Below are 25,638 nucleotides of genomic sequence, written 5' to 3'. Positions count from 1 at the left end.
AATTTCCCAGGAGGCAATTCCTACAGGCTAGCAGCATGAAGAAGAGAGAGATAAATCCCAGGTCTTTGTGATTCCCATATGAATGGCCAGTCGGAGGGGAACAATTAACATGCTAAGCATGTGAGGCCTGGCCCATAAGGGATCTCCTCAGAGTCAAGAGAGGCTTTGTTAGGCTAAGAGCTCCCGGTCTGAGGCTCTGGGGTCGGTTTGGCCAAAAGAAGAGGGACAGGGAGAACCCAGTCCCACCTGAGTCCTTACCCGCTGGGGAAGCATAACAAATTTAGCAACACTCAACCTTGGAGCCAGAAAGCCCCAGATGTCCTAGTCCAGCCTCTCATTTTACAGGTGAGGAGACAAGCCCTGAGAGAAGAAATGACTGACTTGTCCAAGGTCCCAAGCCAGTGAGCGAAGGGCAGTTACTCTTCTCTCCTTAACCGCTGGAGGGAACTCCAGCTGCACTGCTGCAGGGGCCTCATTCTGAAACACTTAGGGGGACCTTCACTGCCGACGCTTCTCTCCAGTGGATGCGTCCATTCAGGACTTAACTACATCTATTCTTTTTTGAGTTATTATGAAAGGTTTACCAGCTGCCTGTCTCTTCCTCCACTTTTAAAGGGTGGACTCTCATCTTTTAAATATATTAGTTTCCTAAAGAAAAGCCCAGAGGCCTGAGTATCACCTGCTTCCCTGCCCCCACTTACTCAACATAGGGGCTCAGGCTCTAGGCTCTCTGGGCCCTGGGTTCCAAATGCTGACTCCTGAGGGACAGTCTAAAGCTTGCAACCAAGCTTTACTCAGCCATAAAAAAGGAATGAAATAATGCCATTAGCAGCAACATGCATGGACCTAGAAATCATCACACTAACTGAAATACGTCAGACAAAAAGATAAATATTATGGTGGAGTAATAAGTGAACTTATTTACAAAACAGGAACAGACTCAAACACACAAAATAAATGGTTACCAAAGGGAAGAGGGAGGGTAAATTAGGAGTATGGGATTAACAGATACACACTGCTATATATAAGATAAACAAGAATTTATTTTATAGCATAGGGAAGTATATTCAATATCTTGTATTAACCTACAATGGAAAAGAATCTGATAATATATGTGTGTGTCTGTGTATATATATCCCTGTGACTCAGATGGTAAAGAATCTGCCTGCAGTGTGGGAGACCTGGGTTCAATCCTTGGGTTGGGAAGATCCCCTGGGAGACCCACTCTAGTAGCCTTGCAAAGAACTGGACACGACTAAGCAACACACACACAGAGTTGTTTAGTCACCAAGTCGTGTCTGACTCTGCAACTCCATGGACTGTAGCCCACCAAGTTCCTGTGTATACACGCTCATACATACATATAGATACATAACTGAATCATTCTGCTGTATACTTGAAATTAACATGATATTGCAAATCAACTATACTTCAATTTAAAAAAATGTCAGGCATCGCAGGCACTTAACAGATGCTAGATTTCTGTTAAGCGGCTCCGCTGGCTAACCTTAATGTGCTGCCATCCCACTGGGAACCCTGGAAGCACAGGCCACTGAGCTAGTGCTTTCCCAGGACAGCTGCCCTATGCCCTCTAGGAGGCACAACTCACAGGTGCATTCCAAGTACTGACCCTGAGTCACTGTCTGGAGACAGTCTTAAAAAGGGCCTCAAGGGCGTAATAACCTTTGTATGGTAAGTTGTTCACCTGTGTGCAAAGATGAGCTTCCTGAACGTCACACAATACTGGCAGAAACGGCAGCTCTGGCAGAACAGATGACTTGAGTTTCGGAAATCATATGCCGGAAGAGGAGAATGCAGAGCTGGGAGTTTCAACTGTGTGTCCACTGTCTTTCACATTCATCTGCGCCTTTCTGCTCTCAGTCTCTGCCACTGCCCTCACGCCAGGCCTCATCACCTCTTGTTTGACAGCTGAAGGTCCACTGATCCACTCTTGCCCACAGTGCCACAGGGCACACTCACTCAACACAGACTGGCTCACGGTATTTCCTCTGCCTGCAGAATAAACCTCCCGAGCCTGATGAAGGCCCTACTAATCCAGCCTCAACTTAACGTGACATCACCGCTACTACTGTGCCATGCAGTGTAGCTCATGCTTAAATGACCTTGAGTTGTTTCCTCTGCCTGGAACATCCTTTCCATCCACAGCTTTCTCTGTCCTCATTCTCCTTTGTCTTTCAAGACTCTGCATGCTCAGACCCTTCCTCCTCCCATAAATGCTTCACTTCTTTGCCCCTTGCCCTGGTACTTGTCAGTCTGCCTTCTTACCTTAATAGAACAGGACTACATCTGTCTCCGCCTAAAATATGTTGTTTGTTTCATCTTTACATCTTGGCAGTGGAAGGCGGTGATGAATAAATGAGGAGACAGAGGAAACCCTGGAGAAAAGCTAAGGATAAGGGACAGGAATTCACCTACCTGTCCTTGACCTGCAGCAGGTAGCAGACCAAGCAGTAGCCAGCACAACTCTGCACAAAATTGCGCTGGGCGCTGAGGAATGCCTCAGTGGTATAACTGCCATGCTCCTGTAGGAAGTAATCGAGCAGGGAGAGCTGTGACTGCTTCTTCACCTGGTGAATGGATACAGCGTTGACCACTGGTTCAATCATGCCACTGTCGGCCGAAATCACAAGAATCTTATATGGCTTGATCCACAGGGGTACTCGCTCCTGTTCCCAAATGGACTGTGAGGAGACACACAGTGGCATTCAGACTCTCTAAATGAGAGGGGGGGCTAACATCCCTTCTGTTCCCAGCCTCAGACAGTTCCCATCCTTGGTGGCCTTGGATTCTAGGCCATTGAGTAAGTAAAAACCCTGTTATCCCACTGAGGGCCAGGAAGTTCTGAAAGGAAATCCAGGGTCTAACACACAGGGTGGCATGCAGGAAAAGGCATCTTATAGAGAGACGTTCAAAAGAGGGAGAGAGGAGAGGAGACCTCACTGTCACATCCCAGGCAGGGCAAGTGGGAGCTGTTAATCCAAGTTCAAACAACTGGGAGAAACACCAAGAGATTTAGGTTCAGAGGAACCTTCTCCAGAAAATGAAAATATTTATATCAAGAACTGATTAAACAGGTGAATTTGCTTGTAGGCATCCACCCTGGGGGGTCAGGGATTGACATCTTAGCCCACCGCAAACCACTTGCTGCAAATCAGTTGGGAGTTTTCTGATCTGTGATCAGAACAGGTGCCAGTCACAAAAGGGCCACAAGAGAGCGCTGTGGAGCTGCTCCTGGGGCTTTACTTCTGGGGAGAAGCACCAGCTTAGTTTAATGGAAATCCAACTTCGGCCTAGGCAGGAAGTTGGTCCCCAGCAGAGTTTCTGGCAGAAGGACCTGTGTGATCACCTCAGGTGGGCTACAGATGGGCTGGGTTTCCCTTCTTTCTCCCCCACTTCTCTTACCTGCAGTTGCTTTAACACCTGAAAGGCCAACAGCTCCTGCCGAAGGTCATCCCCACACTTGACGATGACTGACAGGAGCCGCCAATTGGGGAGATGGCCATAGGGGGAACCCTCTCTAATGCGCCTGTGAAGAGAAGCAAAAAACTGTCAAGGGTGATTCCAGGCTGCCCTGGTGGTCCAGTGGTTAAGAATCTGCCTTGCAACGCAGGGGACATCCGTTTGGTCCCTGGTCCAGGAAGATCCCATGTGAAATCTTGCAACTAAGCCCTATGCCACAACTGCTGAGCCCACACACCCTAAAGCCTGTATTCCACAGCACGAGAAGGCACTGCAGTGAGAAGCCCGCGCACCGCAACTAGAGAGTGGCCCCTGCTCTCTGCAGCTAGAGAAAGCGCCCACGTGCAGCAATGAATACCCAGCACAGCCAAAAATAAAATAAAAAATATTAGAAAAAAAAAAAAAAGAACAGGGGGTGATGCCAGGTGGAGGACAGAGACACAACTTCTACAAAAAACTCAAATCAAACCCCCCTCAAGGTAAGGACTCAGATTGCCTGAGGCCTGACGGATTTTTCAGAGGAGACTGACAGAACACGGAGGGTGGATCTCTACCCAACTCACCGTACTTTCTCCTGCCAGGGCTCTTTGAGAGCAACTGCAGAAGGGTCTTCCGGGTCTCGTTTGAAGGCTGTGGGGGTGTGAGCCAGCTGCTCTGAGAGGCGCCGTCTAGCAGGAAGAAACTGTATCATTTGCTTGGAGGAGCAACCCCAGAGCCTCCTGTCCCTGTCTATGCCGGCATTTCCTGCACTGTCTCCTTGACTCTGGGCACACAGAGATAGAAACCTGGGCTGAGACAGACTCATGGAAGGAAACACACCACTGATACCCTCCTGCTCACCTGGTGGTTTGTAATCATGTTAAATGCAGATTAGCAGCCCCTCCCCATTTTCCTACCAAGATTCTGCATCAGGACAGATAGCTCCAGCATCTGCATTTCCCACACCATCTCCTCCTCCTCTGAGCAATGCGTCTGACACGCGTGTCCTCTGTCTTCCGAGACCCACTCTGGGAAATGCTCAGACCTTCCTCTGGTGCTTTCATTCCTTTGGAGTCCTTTTAAAATTTACTTTCTTTCTGTAGTAGCCCAGTAACTTCCCAACCCACACCTTCACTCCCTCTAGTTTGGTGGCCTCAGGACAAGGACAGAGTAAGGAGAGAGAAGCGGGAAGCTATAGGCTGACAGAAAGGAAAGGAACAAAGAGACAGGTGGTGCCTAAGAGAGGGATGAAAAAGGAGGGGCCGCACAGTCTGCCCATACCGGATGTCACCTGCTGCGATGAACACAGGCTCCTTGCTTTCCTGGCTGGTGATGCTGTCCACGGAGAACTGGGAGATGTTGTCACAGCTGTTGGTGTGCACTTCAGGGAGCTGGGGAGAGCAGGGCACTGCAGGTCAGAAGCGCTGAGCACAGGGGCGCCTCTTCCACCTCCTCTACAGAGCACCCTTCATGCTGCCCTCTCCACAGCATGGCCAGTCCTCCTTTTCAAACTCTGCTCCAAGAAGCCTCCCAGGTCATGCATCTCCTGGACCCTACACTATCTAGGTTCCCCACTCCGCCCCCAGACCCTCTAGCAGCGTTTCTCAGTGTGTCAGCTATAGCTGCCTCAGAATGACCTGGAATGCTGCTAAACCACAGATCCCAAGCCACCATCGATCTGCATTTAAATGACTGGGAATAGGATCCGGAAGCATGAATTCCTAACGAAGCCTCCAGAAGACTTCCAATGCATTCCAGTTTGCAAACCACTGCCAGGACCATCACAGAAAGCCGAACTTTCAGCTTTATACTGAGAGCTCCCCAAGGCCAGGAATGCAGTCTTCCTTAGGGTCCAGAACAGACCCTCTCCAAGCTAGGTTCCTCTGAGCATTTCTTTAAACGAAGCCATCCAATCTTTGATTTACTTTGGCTGTGCTGGGTCTCTGTTGCTGAGTAGGGGCTACTCTCTAGTCGTGGGGCTCGGGCTTCTTAATGCGGTAGCTTCTCTGGATGTGGCTCCTGGGCTCTAGAGAGCAGGTCCAACAGCCATGGCACACGGGCTTAGTTGCTTCGCGTCATGTGGGACCCTCCCTGACCAGGGATTGAACCTGTGTCTCCTGCACTAGCAGGCGGATTTTTTTTAGCACAGAGCCATCAGGGAAGCCCTGCGCCATTCAATCTTACCTCCTCACCTCTAACTGTAAACTACCAGCCTCCAAGGCCCGTATCAAGCCCCTTCTTTTCTTCTTCCTTTGTGCCAGTGCATTTCTCCTAACCCCATCCGCCATTTCTGCACACTGCTTTGTTGTGTATCTTATACATAGATTTTTTTTTTCTCTTAAATGTCTGCATCTGATCTCCCCAGTTGGACTGCCAGCTCAAGTACAGAGTCTGCCTTTTCACAAAGTGGAATCTGGTTGGGTCATAGCTCTAACAGAATCCTGTTCTGGATTCCTGTAACGCCAGAACAAAATCCCAGTTTCTTTCTGCACCTTACAGGATCCTTCTTATATCTGGCTCATTTTGGCCTCTCCAGCCTCATTCTTTACCACTCTTCATCTCACGACCACACATCAGAGCCACACAAAATTTCTTTCTATTCTTAAAATAGGCCAAGCTCCCTTGTGTCTTCCGGTCTCTGCACGAGGTGTCCCCTCTGCCTGGAATACTCTGTCCAGCTAATTCCTACCTACCTCCAGGCCTCAGCTGAGATATTACTTCCTCCAGGAAATCATCTGGGGTGTGTCCAACCCCAAGTCTGGAATAAGCGCCACTCCCACCTGTACTCTTGCCTGGAAGATCCCATGATCGGAGGAGCCTGGTAGGCTGCAGTCCATAGGGTCGCTAAGAGTCGGACACGACTGAGCAGCTTCACTTTCACGCATTGGAGAAGGAAATGGCAACCCACTCCAGTGTTCTTGCCTGGAGAATCTCAGGGACGGGGGAGCCTGGTGGGCTGCCGTCTATGGGGTCGCACAGAGTCCAACACGACTGAAGCGACTTAGCAGCAGCAGCAGCAGCCACCTGCAGATGCTTGCCTGGCACGGAATTCTCTCCAGCACAACCTGGATCACACCACACTACATCTACCTGCTAACTGGGCTTGTTCTCTCTCCTATTAGGTCACAAACTCCTTGCAGGCAGGGTCCAAGCCTTGTTTACTAGCACACAGCACTCAGAGTGGGCAAAAAGAAGGCCCTCCATAAATATTCCTTGAATGAACAAACATATGACTTATTCTTCTTTGCTTTATATAGCAGGTGTTCAATATACATTTTGATTAAATTTTCCACTCTCCCCTGGGCTTAGAAGTTCCTCTTTACGTTAAGCCTAAATTCTTCTTGCTGGAAAACAAGCTCCAACTGAATTTATTCCAGTTCAGTTCAGTCGCTCAGTCGTGTCCGACTCTTCGAGACCCCCGTGAATTGCAGCACGCCAGGCCTCCCTGTCCATCACCAACTCCCGGAGTTCACTCAGACTCACGTCCATCGAGTCAGTGATGTCATCCAGCCATCTCATCCTCTGTCCTCCCCTTCTCCTCCTGCCCCCAATCCCTCCCAGCATCAGAGTCTTTTCCAATGAGTCAACTCTTCGCATGAGGTGGCCAAAGTACTGGAGTTTGAGCTTTAGCACCATTTCCTCCAAAGAAATCTCAGGGCTGATCTCCTTCAGAATGGACTGGTTGGATCTTCTTGCAGTCCAAGGGACTCTCAAGAGTCTTCTCCAACACCACAGTTCAAAAGCATCAATTCTTCGGTGCTCAGCCTTCTTCACAGTCCAACTCTCACATCCATACATGACCACAGGAAAAACCATAGTCTTGGCTAGATGAACCTTTGTTGGCAAAGTAATGTCTCTGCTTTTGAATATGCTATCTAGGTTGGTCATAACTTTCCTTCCAAGGAATAAGCGTCTTTTAATTTCATGGCTGCAGTCACCATCTGCAGTGATTTTGGAGCCCAGAAAAATAAAGTCTGACACTGTTTCCACTGTTTCCCCATCTATTTCCCATGAAGTGATGGGACCGGATGCCATGATCTTAGTTTTCTGAATGTTGAGCTTTAAGCCAACTTTTTCACTCTCCACTTTCACTTTCGAATTTATTCCAGACTAGACCTAGTCAGTGCTTCCCCGCTCACCCCTGTCACTAACTACCCGACTCATTTGAGCATTTGCTCCAGCCTGCCTCAGGGAGTGTTGTGTTGTCTCAAATACATTGAAAGCGCCTGGAACAGGCCCTATGGCCAGTACTACTTCCTCGGAGCTCCCTCACCTCCACCTGCAGCTCGCCTATGTCATCCACCGACCAGGCCTCGTCATCGTTGTCATAGTTGGGCACGGTGCTGAAGCTGCCTGCCCGCTGCTCGTGGGTGATGCCGCATTCGGGTAGGTTCTCTACAGACCGGGTGCTCCGAATTCGGTTCTCGGGGATTCGGGCGGGGACACTAGTGGTGTCGAAGTTTTCACATTCGAGGACCTCCACATAGATCAGGTAGGGAGCCTGGGGGGTAGTGAGAACAGTATTTGTAATATCCCTCCACCACTGCTCTCCTCAAACTCAACCTTGGTAACACAGTCTGTCCTGCTACCCACCCCTGCACCAGCGCCTCCATCAGTCCCCAGACACCAGGAATGCCCTACTTAGGGCAGGAACTGATCCTGTGAATACATATGTAAGAGTCTGGCTGAGAGTATATAGGTCTAGCAAATGTTCAGCCGAGCTTCAAAATGTACAGAGGGTGCACCTGACCAAAACCACCCCAAACTATCAATTACCACCCATCAGAGAGGCCTGAATGCCTCTGCGGACTTGTCCTCAAAACCGAAAGACTAGGAAAAAGCTGGGCACTGTGCCCAGGATTCTAATCTTCAATACGTCTTCTGGAAAAAACAAACAAACATCTGAACCATTAGTACTCATTTCAACCAGCATACTACTTTAGCTAATTCTCTCCAATGTGAACTGGGCACCTTTCTCTCCTTCTCCCTGCCCACTGTGATCAGAAAAGGTCTTAGAAACAAACATTTCTCTACTTTTATTGTTGCTGTACCTGGAAAGCCTCAGAGTTATGGAAGGGCTGGAGAAGGGCTCCCAGAAGGACTAGAAGGTGAGGAGAGTGGCTCTTCTCTGAGACAGAGCAGGAGGCAAGCTGAACACATTAGGCCTCTTTGGTCCAGAAAAACAAAGCCCAAGAACAGGGACAGGCGGGCGCTTGGAATCACAACAGAGTGGAGGTGAAGTCAAGGCTGACAGGTGCATATGAGCTATGGAGGAGTTCAGGATGCCAGGGGGGCTTCCCTGGGCCTGTACACACAGCCACGGGAGTAGAGACAGATGAGGGGTCTGGTTGAGGCCCGAGCCCACCTACCTTGTCCTTAGAATTGAGGACAACAGCCTGGGTGTGGGGCACGCGGACCACGTGGTGGTCGAAGCCAGCAGTGGGCAGCCAGACTCGGGCAGGGAGCTTGTGGTTGAGCAGGGAGAGCTCTGAGATCAGCCGCTGTGTCTTCTGCTCCTTGGTGGGGAGTGTGGCCAGCCGCTTGCCAATCGCCATCAGGGACTTGATGAATTCTCGCTCAGGAGCCAGTCTGACGGGCTACAGGGGGGTGGCGTGAAGTAAAAGATGGTGAAGAAACCATAGAAAAAAGTGGTCCTCCCACTCAGTCACAACTAGCCCCGCAGGCCAGGGGTCCCAGTGTTTCCAGTACTCCAGGGAAGGGAGACCTGACGGCCCTCTCAGGAGATCCCACCCACGCCCATCAACCTGAATTGGGAACAGGCGGAAAAGCCAGCACTGCCCTCCTTCACAGGCTGTTTCTTGACGGGAAGGGGGTGTGTGACTCCAGGTCACTCGATGCACCCCACTTCTCTTGGACTTGAGTTCCCGAGGAACTGTCCCAAGGCTCCCAGACGGACGGGAGGATGACATCCAGAGAGGTCTGCCAGGGACCCAGACAGCAATGCTGCTCACACCTGAAGTGCTTCACCCATCTCAACAACGAGGCCATCCCTCTCCCCATAGGATCCCTAGGCTGGGTGTCCAGCAGGCCCGCAGAGCTCCAGAGGGGAGCTGTGAATCAGTACCCCTCCTTTCAAAGGAGGATTCAGTCCATTCAAGTGACTGCTGCTGCTTCCACAGCACCCCCCTGCCCACCCCACAATCTCTCACCGAGGGTCAGTGCGCATGCAGGGTATGAGGCAGGATGAGCAGACTTTGCACTAATGAGGGAACAATCAACAGGGAAAGAAAAAGCACATGGAGGCTGGGAGGTGTGCACAGGTGGGTGGAGAAGACAGCTCCTTTCAGGCCCTGGTGCCGGCCCTGAAGGCCTGTCTCAGTGATTCCTCCTTGGATCCTCTTCCCCTACCTCTCAGGGACTAGGCTACCCACATTCGCTCCCTCCTGTGGGCTTGGCTGCTCACGCTGGGCACTTCATTCTTAGAAAGGGCAAAGTCAGTGTTGGGAGTCAGGCGGGGATGGGGAAAGAGATGGGCTCAGCTAGACATGGAAAAGGGCTCCTTTCTCAGCCTAAGTCCTTCCACCTTAAGGGGCATTTTATCAAGATGGCCACCCAGCTCCCTGGCCCATCTCTCCTCAGCTAGGCAAGGACAATCTCTCTTCCTCAAATAGAAACAGTAGTATCTCACTCACCAGGCTTCTCTCCCTCTTTGTGTGTCAAGCTCAGTTTCCCGAGTGAGAATTTCTACCCTCACCCCCTCACATTGCCATAAAGAGCTTCTTTGCAAAGCTGAGCAGTACCAGGCCCAGCTCTGCATGTGCTCAGAGCCAGGGTTCAAAGGGACAGCTCAGCTCTCAGGCTCTACCCACAGGGGACTGGCCCAGGGCCCCACACAGTAATGAAGACCCAGGTGTCTGAATCAGTCAGGAATGCTTCGGGAGGCAGGGTTGAAAAAGAGATAAAGACAGGAAGACAACAGAACTAGACCTCTGGTCCCTGGAAATATCCTAGGGGCTTCAGAGAGAGTTAAAGAAAGGAAGAGGAAATCTGGAGACTCACTCCTTCATTCATCCTGATCCCCTAATCCATCCACTCAGGTGGCAAATGGTCATGGTCCCAAAGACCCTCCACCCCAACCAATTCATAGTTATTTCAGATTAGAAACAACAGAATTCCTTCCCATCCTCAATTCAGCCTTTGGGCTGGGAGCCCCTAAGTTACGTCAGCATGTTGGAAATATGACCCCCGGCCTCGAGAGAGAGGCACTGCCACATGGGAGGAGATAGGAGTCATGACTGAAAGGGGATCAGCACAGAACAGAGAAAACTGATTGGGAAGACAAATCAAAAGTAAAACGTAAAAGAATCATCCAAACTCCCAGAGGGTCCAGCATTTCCTCTCACGTCTCTGCCCAGCAACAAGGTCCGAGACCCTGTGGGACCGGAGGGTCAGGGGTTAGTCCAGAGGGAACAAGAAAGGAGAATGAGGGTTACGAAACATCCTGGGCAGGGGGCTGGGAAAGGGAAGAACTCAGACCTGAAAGAAATGTGAAGTTAAAAAGGAAACTGGTGTGGGGAGGCGCAACGTTCCTTCAGGCCAAATCCTATTTGCTTCTCCAGTCAGCTCACCCAGCATGGGGCCTGGCATTTGGAAGACACTGAATAAGTATTTGATGGTCTGACGGCAGAAGCCACAGGGAAAGGGTGCTGGGTGGGAGAAACAGGATCCTGGGGGTTTCTGCCAAGCAGCTCTTGGCTTCAATCCAGGGGTAAATTCTACCTCTCTCCCAGCTGTTTGCTCTAGAGAACCAAGAGCTGGGGGCTGCGTTGCACTACAACCCAGCTGTCCTGGGAGAAGGATCAACTGAGCCCCCTCAGCACTGGCAATGAAGCGCAGGGGCTCCTCCAGGTCTCGGAGGCCTGGGAGTTAGGGGCTGAAGTCCCAGGAAGAAAAGGCAACTTTTAACTCCAGCCTTGACCTGGGGACTCAGAAGACCTGGGGACGGAGAGGAAATGCGGCCATGGGGGGAGCCTGCCACCCAGTCCCAGCCTGGCCCGACTTACGGAACTGAATGAATTATCAATACTCTCGGTGCTGGAGGAGAGCTCCTGGGAAAGGGCCGGAGGGCAAGGGGGAGAAGAAAGGGGCAGGGAGGGAAGGGAGAGAGACAAAGGCATAGAATTTAGCTCCAACCTGGATCATAACTATTTCTCTTATGCAGCTCTACCCTTCTGCTTTAATGAAAGAAAGTCAGCCCACAAATGCCACTTGCCTAGATTCTTGACATTGTGGAAGATGCTAGAAAGCTAGCGTAGACCTTGAGGTCAGAAGGGTTGAAGAGGTAGTGGCCTCTGCTTTTCATTTCCTGCCCTTCTGTTCTTGCCTGCACAAGCCTTCCTTCTAGGAAAAAATCCTACAGCTGGATCCGTCAGGGAGGCAGGTACCTTGATGCTGCAAAGCTTTCCTGCTTCCTCTTTATTCACTCACATGCTCAACCAACCCCTTCTCCATGGAGACCACCATTGAGACTGAATTTAACAAGCTGCATGGCCCCCATACCAGAAATCCCATGTTCCTCAAGCTTCTTGGAGATGTCAAGGAGAAAGCAGAGCTAACCTTTCAGTGCCAGGTACATCTCCTCTCTAATCAGCCTCATTATCACCCTGGGAAACCCAATCCCACCCCTGAATCATGTGATGAGGGCTAGCAGGGACCCAGGAGCATGAAACATCTGTGCTAGGTGCTGCTGGGAGTTAAGGACGAGTAACTCTCTTCCCTACCAAACTTCTGTGGGCTTCCGATCAGGCCGTTTCATGTGACACTCAATAAACTACAATTTTTGGATGTAAGCTGAGAAGCCAGGTCCCAACTGAATCCGTCTGAGAAAGCTGAGTGGCTGGCTGCTCCACAGCAGCTGTCCTAGTCCCAGTTCGGGGGAGTTAGCTAAAACTCACCCCATTCCTGTCTTACTAGTGTCTGCGAGCAAAACAGGGACAGGACTGGTGCTGCAAGTCACTGAGCGGCTCTGCTGCGCTCGTGCACAGGCCCACCCTGGGTTCTGTCCACCAAGGTCTCCCAGGACAGGGAGAGGGGCAATATGGGTACACGGTGCACAGGAAGGGAGGGTCCTGGACTCGAGAGACAAAGTCAAAGCCGCTCTCAGGGCAGGAGGGCAGTGGTCACTGAGCTACTCTGCAATCAGAATTTCAAGCATCTACTTAATTCGATTCCACGGTTTACATTCTATTCCAGCTGGAGGCCCTCTTGTTGGGTCTTTCTTTAAAGAATCTGGAGAGAGTGGCACTTTGAAGAAGTCAAGCTGTACACTCTCCCAAGGCCACAGCTCTTCTGCTTGGAGGGGAGTGGTGGTGGGAGGGAGCACCAAGGCAGCCAGGATGCGCAGGCTGATGATGACTTGCTGGCTCAATCTCTACCCCGGAGTTGGGTGGGGAAGGAACAGTAGGCAGGATTTGGGTTCCACAAGCCCCGTGCCAGCTGCTTCTACAGACAGGATGGTCCTGTCTGACTCATTAACAGCCTTGGGGGCAGGGAGATATACCATGAACTGCTCCTCTCTCCTCCTCTGGAGACTTGAGTCACTCAAACTGAGTCAGCTCTAAGGAGAGAAGCTTGAGGCCAAGAAGCTGACATCACACTCTATCGGGCTGGAAGGCCTCTTGGGCTTCCAGTGTGATATACAGATTTCTCTGTACAAAGGTTATAGCCCTGAGAAGACAAGGCTGATCTACATTACAGGGGGAACGTGTTGGGTGGGGGTAGGATCTAAATCACTCCGTTCCCTGAGCCCCCACCCTAGGCCAAAATATCCACCAAGTGGTTACAACTGGAAAGGAAAACTACCTGCCCCACTTAAGAGCTCCCTGACGAGGTTGAGAAAAACTGCTCTGAAGGGCTGGGCTGGGCGGCGGGTGGGAGCAGGAGCGGGAGGAGATGGGAGAAATCAGTGCTGGAGCCCTTTACTTGTAGGGAAGAGTGTAAAGGATTCCTCATTAAAAAACAGAACCCTCTGTGAAATGTGGGGAGAGAAGAACTCTGCTGGGAGACCCTAGGCAGGAAGAGACTGCACGAGCACCTGGGATTCTTCCTGGAGTCCTCGCTTCACCCTCCAGAGGGTCCCTGCTGGTGGTGGGAGCACAGTATTAAACTCAGAGCCCACGGGGAAAGCCAGAGAGGGCGAACAGGGTGTCTCTCCTTTGAGAGTCTCTGTTCAGACCTTAGATAATCCTGAGTTTTGTTTTAGTGAGCTGTATACTTCCTTCTCACGTACAGGAATCAACATTTCAAGAGAGTCACCAGAAAATCGCTAGAACTAAGAAATTCAGTAAAGTTTCAGGATACAAAATTGAAGAGTCACAAACCAAACAACTTCCTAGATAATGGGATCTCCCTATTACTTTGTAAGTTCCTGGAGGAAAGGACAGCATTTTATCCTACATCCCTGCTGCTTCCAGCACAGGCTCTGCGTGGACAAGCTTGAGAACTACAGGCTGAGTGAATGAATGTTGCATGACAGGGGAGGTGGACAATTAGAAGAAAGAAAACCAATACTTGGAAGACAAAGGCCTTGAAAGATGTATCTTCGAAAAGTCAAAGGGGTTTGGAGAGACCTCTGGGCTGAAGACTCCAACGCTTAGACTCCTGGTGACTCTCACTCTCACATTTCCTGGGGAGCCACAGTGGATTCTGGTGTCTCTTTCTGCTAGCATCATATAACCTGGGAGTGGTGTCTCCTTTCGTCCCTGGATCTACTGACCCAGGAAAAAGGAGCCAGGTTGGGAAGAATGGCAGCTGGAGAAGCCAATCTAGAGGATTTTAGCATTCACAGAATACCTGTGTCTCAGCATCACCCCAAATCCCATCCTAGGCAGTAGTGGGCTGCAAGAGGGACTAAGGATCAACACAGAGGACAGAAAGCCCAAGGCCTCAGTTTTCCTGGCCCTAAGATGAGTACTACAAAATGCCCACGGAGAAAAGCCAAGAGGCGCCTGACACGAGGCACCAAGGGATTCACTTACAGCTGCTCACACTCATACCACTACAGGCTTGACCCCAAGAGGAGCTCCCAAACCCTGCATGACCTCAGTCCCACCAGCTCTGGATGATTCTTCTTGCTCTCCAACAGCCTCCTTTCATGACCCTGGGCTTCCTGCCAAGCTCAACTGGAAATGAAAATGGTCCATTCTGGTTCTGAGAACAGCTGGGCCCTGCCTGTTCATGGGCGTGGAAACCTTCATGGCTAAGGCCTAGGCTGTTCTTCCCCGTGTGGACTCTGATAGCTGAGGCTGGGTGTGACAGACACTGGTTGAGAAACTTGAGGCAAATCATCTAACCCCTCTGTTTCCTCAGTGGTAAAACAATACCTGTCTCTTAACGTTGTTGTGAGGATTAAATGTAAAATATCTGACATGATGCTTGGCACGTACTAAGTGCTCAGTAAATGTATCACAACACCAAATTTCCAGACAGACCAGGCTCTGTATTCTCTTTCCCTCCTGCCTTTCCCTGCCCTAGTCACTCTGACCTCTTTACTTGAAAGAAGTCCCATTGTATCAAAAATGTGGGTGGGTTGTGGGCCCCAGAGAGGCAGATGCCAGCACCATGGCTACACGCATTCTCCAGCAAGTGCAAATGCCTCAGTCTTTTCTCCCTTCTTCCCTAAGGCTAGGCTGGCAGCCAGATGGGAGCCTGGCTGGTGGGGAGTCAGGGGTGGGGTGGGGACTGGGGGACCATTTTCTGGCTGGGACATTAGGTAGGTCACTAACACTTGGTTGTTCATGGGGCAAGTTTCCCTGCTCTCTGTCCAGATGTGGAATAAATGGTGTGTATGAAGCCCGGCGTGCTGCATCCACGGGGTCGCCAAGAGTCGGACACGACTTAGAGACTGAACAATATGACCAGCTGGTGGCTTATCTCACCCCACTCTGTATCCTAAATGGGACACCCCGACTGCTGCTTTCTCTTCTTGGGTTCAGGTCCTTGACTCGACACTGGGTGTGCCCAAGATTTACTCTGTATCAGGACTGCTTCCCTCTTCCTTCTGTGCTTCTCCCAAATGATATGGGAAAGAGACAAGCAAGACAGCCCTTCCCCCAAGGAAAGGCAGGCGGGAAGGCATTCTGCAGATGCCTCAGTGACAGGGAATGAACCTTACCCTTATGTCAACAAGGAGCAGGATCTCCAGGGAGTGAGGGAGAGGGATTATGAAGAGCAGTGGCCAGGGGAATGAAGCTGAGGGTCTACTTATCATCTCCCCTCCCCCAGCATGCACAGAATTCACACACAGAACCCCTTTTCCTCCCCGCCATGGTTGCTGCTTTGAGAGGACCTGGTAGATATCCCAGGGTTCAAGTCAGGCTGGGGAGGCTCTCTGCCACAGTTCTCAGGAAGTAAAAGGATGGTAGTGCAATTTAGTAAAAACCCACTGGACAGTCAGGAGTATCAGCCTTGCTACTAAGCTATACGACCTGAGGCAAGTCACTTTATCTCCCTGGGTCTCTGAGTTCTTCCTTTGTAAGACGAGGCAGCTGGAATACATGAATCCTAAGGTCTTTTTCCATTCTAACATTCCATCTTTAATTGGTGAAATGAAACAGAGGGAAGGAGTGAAACGGACAGAGTAACCCTGAACCAGACATCCTGTCTCCATGCCACCTGGCTTGCCCCTCCGTCCCGCCCGGGAATTTTACCTCGTCCTCATTCTCCACTTTAGGGTTGCTGGCTGTTCGTTTCAAGTTGCTGCTGAGACTTATGCTGGCGGTGGCATCTGACTTAGAGCGCTGGTGGGTCCTTTTAGAGGGAGACAGCCCTGTGTCGGGGGCTGGGCTCAAGGAGGGCAGCTCCCTCTTTCGGTGAGCGGGCTTCAGCTCATCTGAGAGGATCAGCTTCCGTAGCTTGGTCCCACGGGAGTGTCGCTGAGTGGAAATGTGCATGTCTGAAGAGTAGGCCCCCAGCAACAGAGCACACTGGAGGGAAAAGTTAATGCTCTGGCGGCAGCGGTGGACTATGTAGGGCTTGATGGCATCACCCACGTCCTCGTCCATGTGGATGTACATGTTAAGCAACTGGGGCAGATAGAAGTCCACATCCTCATTACGAAAGCAGAAGAGCCGGTTGCCAATGTAGGCCTGCACTCCAGGCTCCTTGGAGTTATACAGGTATGAAATGGCCATGGAGATGTCAAACAGTTTCGACTCAAACAGCCTCAGCAGCCAAGACTGTTTGGCCGAGTTGTTCTGCCGCCGCCTTCTTGCTCCCTTGGCTGTGCCTGAGGCCACCGTGGCCCCCATCTCATCTTCCTCCTCCCTTATCTGGGCGGGTGGGTCGTCCAGGCAACGGATCTCGCTGTCCACACCATCCCCATTGACCAGCTCCAGGGGGGTGCCTCTGCTAGAGATGGCCACGCCTCCATGCAAGAGCTTGACTTTCTCCAGCACCTCCTGGCAGGCCTTCTGGGCCACCTCAGGGTCAATCACCGAGAGCTCCCCGACCCCCTCCGTGATGACACTTAGCAAGGAGCCCCCATTATTCCCTGGTGGGCCAGGAGCGGGCTCAGAAGTTGGCTTCAGGGGGGCAGGCTCCACTATCGTGTCTCCCATGGCCACAGCCAGACTTTGAGCTTCCAAGCTAGAGAAGGAAGGAGGGAGAAAGGAAGAGAAAGGGAGACACACACACACACCATTAGTGGTGCCAACCTCAGGTCTGGCCCTCACCAGGACACCTTCCCAGGCATCCCCTCTCTTTATGTCTTCCGGGACTCACTCAAACTCAGATGAAAAGTCATCCCCTCCCAGGAAGCTTACCCTGACTCCCTCCTTCCACCTCCGACCCCTACATTACTCTTCACTCCTTCTGTGCTTGGTTACTCAATTTAGCCTCTGTTCTTAACTTGTATTTGTTAAATGTTGCTTTATCTTTGTTATGTTTATATAGGTTTACAAATTCTTCAGATAGACTGGGAAGCAATTCTGGTCTTAATTCTCTTGTCCCCACTCTTCAAATGCTTTTTTCTCCCTCCATGCTCTTCCGATATCTCCCTCAAATGCCTTGCCAGTAACCTTTATGTTTTCCTCTTTAAACTGTATTTTGTTCCTCATGTAACACTCCATACACAGGTCCTGAACATCTCACCTTTATTTAGTGCTAAAATCTTGATGTGTTTTTCCAGTTATAGATACTTTTCTTACCTTCCTTTTTAGACTCAACGCACCCAAAAGATAATGGCCAGCAACCACCATACCAGGCTTTACCGAGAAGAAAATAGCTCAGAAACATCCATCGTCAGCCCTGCTGAGGTGTGCCATTTCTCTGCTCGTCTGAGGACATGACATCATGCTCCCTTCCTCCAGTGCTGTGGCAGCTGAAGGATGGTGGGAAAACTCCTGAACTGGGACTCAAACAGGCTGAGATTCAAAATCTAGGCTCTGCCAGTATGTGTGTAAACTTAGGCAAACCACCTATCTTCCGAGTTTGTTTCCTCAACTGTAAAATGGGAAGAAACATGTCTATTTCTTAATGTCACTGTGTATTAACAAAGTGAGTAACTTTATGTGTGCGAAAGAACTAACATGTCTGTCCCTGGCCCACAGTGTGTGTGTGTGTGTGTGTGAGTCACTGTTGTGTCCAACTCTTTGCGACCCTATGGACTATAGCCCACCAGGCTTCTCTGTCCATGGAATTCTCCAGGCAAGAAAAGTGGAGTGGACTGCCATTCTCTTCTTCAGAGGAACTTCCCAACCCAGGGATCGAACCCTGGTCTCCTGCCTCGCAGGCAGATTCTTTACTGTTTGAACTACAAGGAAGTCTAGTACAGGCACACAGTAGTACTCTACAAATGCTGCTAAGTCGCTTCAGTCGTGTCCGACTCTGTGGGACCCCATAGACGGCAGCCCACCAGGCTCCTCTGTCCCTGGGATTCTCCAGGCAAGAACACTGGAGTGGGTTGCCATTGCCTTCTCCAATGCAGGAAAGTGAAAAGTGAAAGTGAAGTCGCTCAGTCGTGTCCGACTCTTAGCGACCCCATGGACTGCAGCCCATCAGGCTCCTCCGCCCATGGGATTTTCCAGGCAAGAGTACTGGAGTGGGGTGCCATCGCCCTCTCTGCTACAAATGCTAGTTAATTCCTAATCACCTAAAAGGTTAATAAACTATGCACGTGCACATGCCTATGTTGTTTATAAGGAGAGTGACTTAGTTTTCTGTGAGCCCTCTCCTATCCCAACCCCACTTTCCCCCATCCTCATACACACACTCCAAGAACTGGAGGGGCTGTGAGAAGACAAAAAGATAGGCTGGAAGCCATGTGTCCAGAATCTCCAAAGGAGAAGAAAACACACAACCAACAATTCCTCTCTGGAGGAATCAGAAGGAAAGTCAGTGAGAGGACACCTGATAAACGCCACTGCCTGCCTAGAATGATTCTTCAGAGACTCACTAAATCCAGATCAGGAGAATCAGTGCAGAACAGGAGGAAATCTCAAAGCAAGGACTGGGAGAGGTACACTATATTAATGTCAGATTGACGCAGCTCCAGAGTCTGGCTGTAGGTAGCAAAGGACTCAAGAGGCCTCATCACAAATACATATAGCGTGCGGCTCCGTCACACTCAAGAGCATGAGCAGGAGGAAGGCAGAAGCAGTTGTGGAGCTGGAAGGCAGGTCATTTCCAACTGATAGTGACATCAACGAACCTGATAAGTGGGGACTGACCCTAGTGAACCCAAGTAAGTGGAAGGAGGCTCAAGATACAGACTCTCTAGTCACTCTGCAAAGCCCGAGTTTCCACTGCTACTCTTTCAGTGCCTCTTCTTGAACCTCTGAAATGTTAAGACTCAAGGTTACCTTCATCTGCCCAACATACATAGTCCAGCTTGCTCTCGCCCAGCAGTCAACCACTAACGTTGTGCAGGAAGATGGATGGAGAACTCTTAAGTTCTCAAGGAGTATTTAAAAAAAAAGGCTAATTCAGTTTATTTTTCGCTTAACTCTGTCAAGCAAGAAGTTCATCCCCCAATTAAATTTCTCTGATGCAGTCTGAGACTGGAATCAGCAAGAAGGTGGCGACTCTTTCACTATGCTCTTTCCCAAATGAGGCAGTGACCTCTGAGCAGCAGAACCGGCATGGCCGCCTCTGCCCATGTGGATCTGTCTCTACTCGCAGCTGTGGGTCGCACAGGAATAATAAGAGGGAAGTGTTCATCAGTACCTGCTGCAACTCTGTAGCGCCCTGCACCAAGGGTTCTCAGATTCCTCAAATTCATCTGGGGCCACTACTACCCTTTAGGTCTGCTTAGACACTCACAAAACAGACTCAGATCACTTTATATAACCAACTCTTTTTTTTTCAATCTCTCTATGCTTGGCACATGATTCTCTTTTCCTCTACTCCAGAGATTTTCAAGACACCAAAAGCTCCTAAAAGACCACTTATCAAAACTTCCAAGGGAAAAGAAGTTCAGACATCCTCCCACATACAGCATTTCAGATTTCACTAGGAAATACAGACGATCTGGAAATGGTCACAACTGGGATTACTACTGGCACCAGGAAGGAAGGCGAGGAGGCCATCATTTCTTTTATCCCAGGGTTGAGCTAGAAATCCCATATTACAGTATTTAGGGGACTTGCCCACTGAACAGAACAGGTCCCCCATTTGACAACCTTTACTCCCCAGGGAACAGATAATGTCAAGAGGAGGAGGAAAAGCAAACTCCTCTCCTGTAAAGGGCAGCTCTGCCACTAGAAACCACCAAACAGGAGTTTGGCTTCCCTCCTGGCCTTCCTGAGTCTCAGGAACTGCCTGCCTCTGAAGCACTCATGGGGAGAAGGAGGAGCTGAAGGAAATGGTTGTTTTGGTAATTTAGGCAATAAGAAATAAGAAATGGATTTTTCAAAACCTAAATTCAGATATGGTCTTTAACATCAGTTAATTCATTCTGAAATGCAAAGAAAATATAGCTTTGATGAGTAACTGTTCTAAAGAGAGTGAAAGGACTAGAAAGCAAAAAAGGAAGAAACGGTTTCTGTTTTCACCACCTTTCCCCTTTTAAGTCAGAGAACTAGAAAAACCCCAGAGAAGAAAATCCAAACCTTTAATATCAAAAGACTCCTATGGCTCTCAAGGACACAGACAACTGAGGCTCCACACTTCACACTGGGAGCCTAAAGTGGCCTTCCGGTGAGGCTAGAAGGGAACTGAAGAGATGTACCATGGCCCAGACTAGCAGCTAGCTTCTCGGAAAGGGGTGTGTGTGGGAGGGGGACGGGGAATGTTGACAACCAACTGGCTCCACACCTGATGTCTGGGCAAAGAAGGGAATCCTCAGGTGAGCATCAGAGGGCTTGCTCAGGGCCAAGCAGAGAACAGCAGGGAAGGAGGACGGAGAGGCACACGTGCATGTCTTCTGTGACTGAGCATCCAAGTCTGCAGAAGATTCTGGGGGTAGGGAACGCTATCACTTAACTTGGCTTCTTGCTTCTCATCACCTCAAAAGATTCTAGACAAACAACCCTCCACTGGCCTCCATGAAACAACTTGGTGGATTGGTCTCTGCTAGGACAAGATGTAAAGAGCCCCAAATCAATTTCCTCACACAGTTAATCACCATCCCCTTCTTGAAATCTTTTTCCACGAATTAGATAAACATGACTGCTTCAGATCGGTCCTCATGTTTTTAATATGTTCCTGTATTTTCATAGAATGACCCTTAAGAGATCATCTTATTTATTGCTTTACCTCCAAACAGAAAGGTGAGCTCAATTTTCCATCACCTTTTAAAAGATCCCTCTGGAAAAAAAAAAAAGATCCCTTTGAGATGGAGAGATGGATCATGTGAACCGGAAAAAAGAGTAGTGGAGCCAATATCTTCATCCTACAAGGTAGTTAAGAGAGGCTATTAAAAGTTAATGGACAGGGTGGGAGGTGGGAGGGAGGGGACATATGTGTACCTATGGCTGATTCACACTGATGTATGGCAGAAACCAACACAATATTGTAAAGCAATTATCCTCTAATTAAAAATAAATAATTTTTTAAAAAGTTAACGGAAAGGAGGTTCAAATATGTCATTTAAAAGTACTCAGGCTTCCAGTAGAAACAAAAACAACATATAAACAAGAGAAGTATGAATCTTCTGAAACACAGTCTTCTTTTGTAATGATTAATAAACCAAAAAACAGAAGAACAAAAATTTTATCTAAAGCTCTGGCAATAACTGTCAGAGAGAAACACTAAAATAACTAAGAGGTTATCTTTAGGAGTAGGGATAAAGGGAAAGGGACTATTGATTTTCATCATAAATTCTTTAAGTACCACTGGATTCGTTACCAAATGCACATATGTCTTTAATAATAATTTTTAAAAAGAAGCAACCTAGATGTCCATCAGCAGATGAATGGATAAGAAAACTGTGGTACATATACACAATGGAGTATTACTCAGCCATTAAAAAGAATACATTTGAATCAGTTCTAATGAGGTGGATGAAACTGGAGCCTATTATACAGAGTGAAGTAAGCCAGAAAGAAAAACACCAATACAGTATACTAACGCATATATATGGAATTTAGAAAGATGGTAACAATAACCCTGTGTACGAGACAGCAAAAGAGACACTGATGTATAGAACAGTCTTATGGACTCTGTGGGAGATGGAGAGGGTGGGAAGATTTGGGAGAATGGCATTGAAACTTGTAAAATATCATGTATGAAACGAGTTTCCAGTCCAGGTTCGATGCATGATACTGGATGCTTGGGGCTAGTGCACTGGGACGACCCAGAGGGATGGTATGGGGAGGGAGGAGGGAGGAGGGTTCAGGATGGGGAACACATGTATACCTGTGGCGGATTCATTTTGATATTTGGCACTAACACAATTATGTAAAGTTTAAAAATAAAATAAAATTAAAAAAAAAAGAAGAAGAAGCTGCTCTTCAAAAGGGACTTCTAATCATCCTAAGCTGCCTGTTCTGCTCCTGAGGACTCCCTCTTCATGTCTCAAAGTCTAACTCAAACCTTTCTTTAAGGAGGTCTTAGCTCATCCTTCCCTCTTAACCTCAATGGTAAAAATGGAGTTTGAGTACAACCCTTCCCTTGTAGAAACACAGAACCAAGCCATCAAACAGGCTCGAGCCCTACCAGGAACCAGGTAAATGCTGACCCAAGGTCCCAAGGCAGAGTGGCATTAGGGGATAGGGTAGGGAGAACAGTGGTCTCAGGGAAGTTAAGTCAATATTGAATGAAGCGGAGAAATCTGTTCAGGGCTCTAGAGCTGGTATAAGCAGATACCAGCCAGACAGCCCAAGCCAGCTCTGGGAGCCCCTGGTGTAACTGACAGATGGCAAAGAAAGCAACCTGTACACTCACCTCTCTCTGAACTGTTCCTCCCCACCACAAGCTCCAAATGCACTTGAACTAGGCTCTCTCCGGTCTCATGCGACTTACTGAAAGGTCCCTCTCAAGCTTCTTCCCCAAATTAGACAATCTCAATTTGCTGCTTTGGATAGTGTTCAGCAAATGTGTCCTCACACAGTGTGGACCCAGCTCTGAGAAGGAAGCAGAGCAACTAGGAGGAATATGACTTATCTTTAGGGGTGCTCCCAAGGAGCAAAGCTGCTCCTAAAAAGGGGACTTATGAACTCGGACACTGGCTGGCTAACGAGGAGGCAGAAAAAGGGGGAAGTGGGACAAGGTAGCATGATTACTTTCAAACAGGCTTAGAGTAGGAAGATGAAGGGAACTTCACGTGTCCTTTTCACTACTGGAGGCCAAGAGAGAGACATGGTATACAGGTGAGCAACTAGCTTCCTAAGTCCCAACTCAATCCAAGTGTTCTTTTCCAGCCAGTTTCCTCAAAGGATTTTCCCACAAACGTACTTTATGCCTACAGAATCTGGAGTTATGGCTCAAGAACAAGAGCAACAGCAAAGCTGGTCAGCAACTTGAAGCAGTGGGGAAACAAATCAAGGCAGATGAAAGAGTCAGGCCTGGAGCTTGCCTTTCAAACTGATTTACTCCCATGGTTGGAGACTAGAAAGGTTGAACAGAGAGACCAGAATGAAGGAAAATTCTCAGAACTGAATCACTACTAATAAATACCTTGTGTCTGAGGAACCCTGTGTTTTGTAAACAAATAATGAAGTCAAAAATTTTCCCCCACATTGTGCTATATGCCTATTACTGTACCTATGCCTATAGAGTGGACCATTTGCCCAAAAAAAGTCACGCTAAAGGTCAAGTGAAGAAGTCACATCCTGAACCCAGGAGTCCTGATTCTCAATATACATGCTCTTTCCATTGGCTCATGTTCCTTTTCCCAGTTACCCCCTGACCAAATCCACTCCAGGCTTAAGGTCTTACGGAATCAACCAAAACCATTCTAGTAAAGCCACTGAGAGTAAACCGATTCCTCTTAGGGGTGGGAAGACACTATATTCTGTGATCCCTCTAAGACAAGCCTAAAATTAAATTATCCAAAACAAAATTTCTCACAACCTCATTCAGTTTCCATGCAGGCCTGTTCATTCCTCCAGCAAAGTGTAATCTGATAGGAACTGCTTCAAACTTGCTCCATCCTTCTGAAACACCCTCTGTCCAGAGAAAAGCCTGAGACAGCTGAGGCTCCCCCCTCCTCCCAACACATCTTCTTAGCTCAAGGTTTAGTTGATCCTGAAATAAGTGGTATGTAAAGGTAGAGTGACAGAGAACACATAAAGACCACAGGGAAAACAGTACCACAAGGATCAGCAAAACCCTTGAAACTCGAGGGAGGTGTCAAAGTTGGAAATCCTGAATGGGAAGGAGCACTGTCAGATCTCTCTTCTACAGGAACAAACCTCCAGAGGTTGGGAGATCTGAGGAAGGGTCGAGAAAAGCTGAAGAGTTACAGGAATCATTAAGTACTTTAGAGAAGAAAGGATTAAGGTCAAAGCAGAATGTAAACAGCACTTTGGGAATGATGGTGAGGGCCTGAGATCCCTTAAGGAGAAGGAATAGACAATTCTTGGAAGCCAGGAGCTGGGTGGGTGGGTGGCAGTGAGGTAATGGAATTAGAAGCAGCAGAGGAAGAGACGGCCACAGAGGCCCGGGAAGCAGGGGTTGGGGATGCACAGAGACATCGGAGTTAAGGGGCAAAACAGGAAAAGGGATAAAGGCGGAGGCCGTGGGAAAGGGGGCTGGGGCACAGACAATGAGGAAAGACAAACAAGGATGGACCCCATAAAAGGCATCGTGATGTGGAAAGGCTTGACGACTTAAGAGAAGAGAATTCGGGACGGAGGCAACAGGGATAAGCGTGAGGGAGGGGGGAATCCCCGGCAGAGGGAGGAGCTAAACAGAAGAGGAAGCCAAAAAGCAGGGGAGGACCCCAGGTTCGGGAAGAAAGGTGGAGAAGGAACCCGGGGTGCAGGTGTCACCGGGAGGATAGTTTTGTAGTCGAACCCAGGTGTGGGGGCGGGGGAGGCTGTGCTGGACAGGGTGGGAGAGGGACCCCTTCACACACAGGGCAAGGGGCACTCACAGGGTAGGAGTCGCTTACCTCCGGGGGACCCCGGCGGAGGGGGTGCGGGCGGTCGGGGTCGGGCTGCCGACACCGCCGCCTCAGCAGCAGCGGCCGCTCCCGGGTTCCATTGGCCGCCTGCGCTTCCCTGACAGCGGCCGCGGCGGCTGCACCAGGCCCCGGCTGCGGGGCTGCCCTCAGCGCCGCCTGAGGGGGCCTTCGCGCTGCCGCGCGTTCGACCGGGCCTCACAACCTTGTCTTCCTCTCTCGCACCAACAGGATTAAAAAAAAAATAAAATAAATTCCTCAGCAGATCTCGAGTTTTCTTCTGAATTCAGTCCCTTCGTGGGCTATGCTTTCTTGCTACTCCGACGCTCAGGACCCTACGGATCCCATAGTAATCTAAGGAGTTGGGTGAGCTGCCCGAAACATGCCTGTTCAGAAATAGAGAAGGGGGCGGGAAGAGAGATTTGGAAGCCGGGGAGGAGGAGAGGACCAGGGGAGGAGCTTACGGGTGGGAGGAGGGGCCAAACCTTGGGAGGCGGACCTACGAGGCAGCGTTTGCGAAGCTAAGGAAGCCGAAAGGGAAGTAAAATTTTCTGGATAAAGGGGCCGGGGCTCCCGGCTTAGAGCAGAAGGCGGCGGTGTAGCGGGCGGGCGTGGGTCCCCGGCTAGAGGAGAAGTACAAGCTTGTCGCGTACTTCAGT

General features: G+C 49.6%; 1 protein-coding gene across 6 annotated transcripts in view; it reads right to left on the bottom strand.

Annotated features, from left to right (window-relative positions):
- Window positions 1-25,395, bottom strand: part of PI4KB (phosphatidylinositol 4-kinase beta) — a 28,690-nt gene extending 3,295 nt beyond the window's left edge. The window contains exons 1-10 of one of the 6 annotated variants that reach the window (XM_070785703.1): window positions 24,971-25,395; window positions 21,172-21,222; window positions 16,128-17,064; window positions 11,484-11,528; window positions 8,829-9,056; window positions 7,733-7,960; window positions 4,741-4,850; window positions 4,044-4,148; window positions 3,424-3,547; window positions 2,437-2,702 (exon numbers count right to left, since the gene is read on the bottom strand). In XM_070785703.1, coding sequence (XP_070641804.1) covers window positions 2,437-2,702; window positions 3,424-3,547; window positions 4,044-4,148; window positions 4,741-4,850; window positions 7,733-7,960; window positions 8,829-9,056; window positions 11,484-11,528; window positions 16,128-17,036 — 2,015 coding nt within the window. In that variant the 5' untranslated portion in view covers window positions 17,037-17,064; window positions 21,172-21,222; window positions 24,971-25,395. Of the gene's footprint in view, window positions 1-2,436; window positions 2,703-3,423; window positions 3,548-4,043; window positions 4,149-4,740; window positions 4,851-7,732; window positions 7,961-8,828; window positions 9,057-11,483; window positions 11,529-16,127; window positions 17,065-21,171; window positions 21,223-23,928; window positions 24,075-24,970 lie in introns of those variants that run through there. The other 5 variants (XM_070785702.1, XM_070785701.1, XM_019955642.2 and 2 more) reach the window with 5 other exon arrangements.
- Between the last annotated feature and the right edge of the window lie 243 nt (window positions 25,396-25,638).

The sequence above is a fragment of the Bos indicus genome, chromosome 3, assembly GCF_029378745.1.
Source record: "Bos indicus isolate NIAB-ARS_2022 breed Sahiwal x Tharparkar chromosome 3, NIAB-ARS_B.indTharparkar_mat_pri_1.0, whole genome shotgun sequence".
Lineage (NCBI taxonomy): Eukaryota > Metazoa > Chordata > Mammalia > Artiodactyla > Bovidae > Bos > Bos indicus.
Note: the sequence above shows the minus strand (reverse complement) of the source record. Positions and strands in the feature narration are given on the sequence as shown.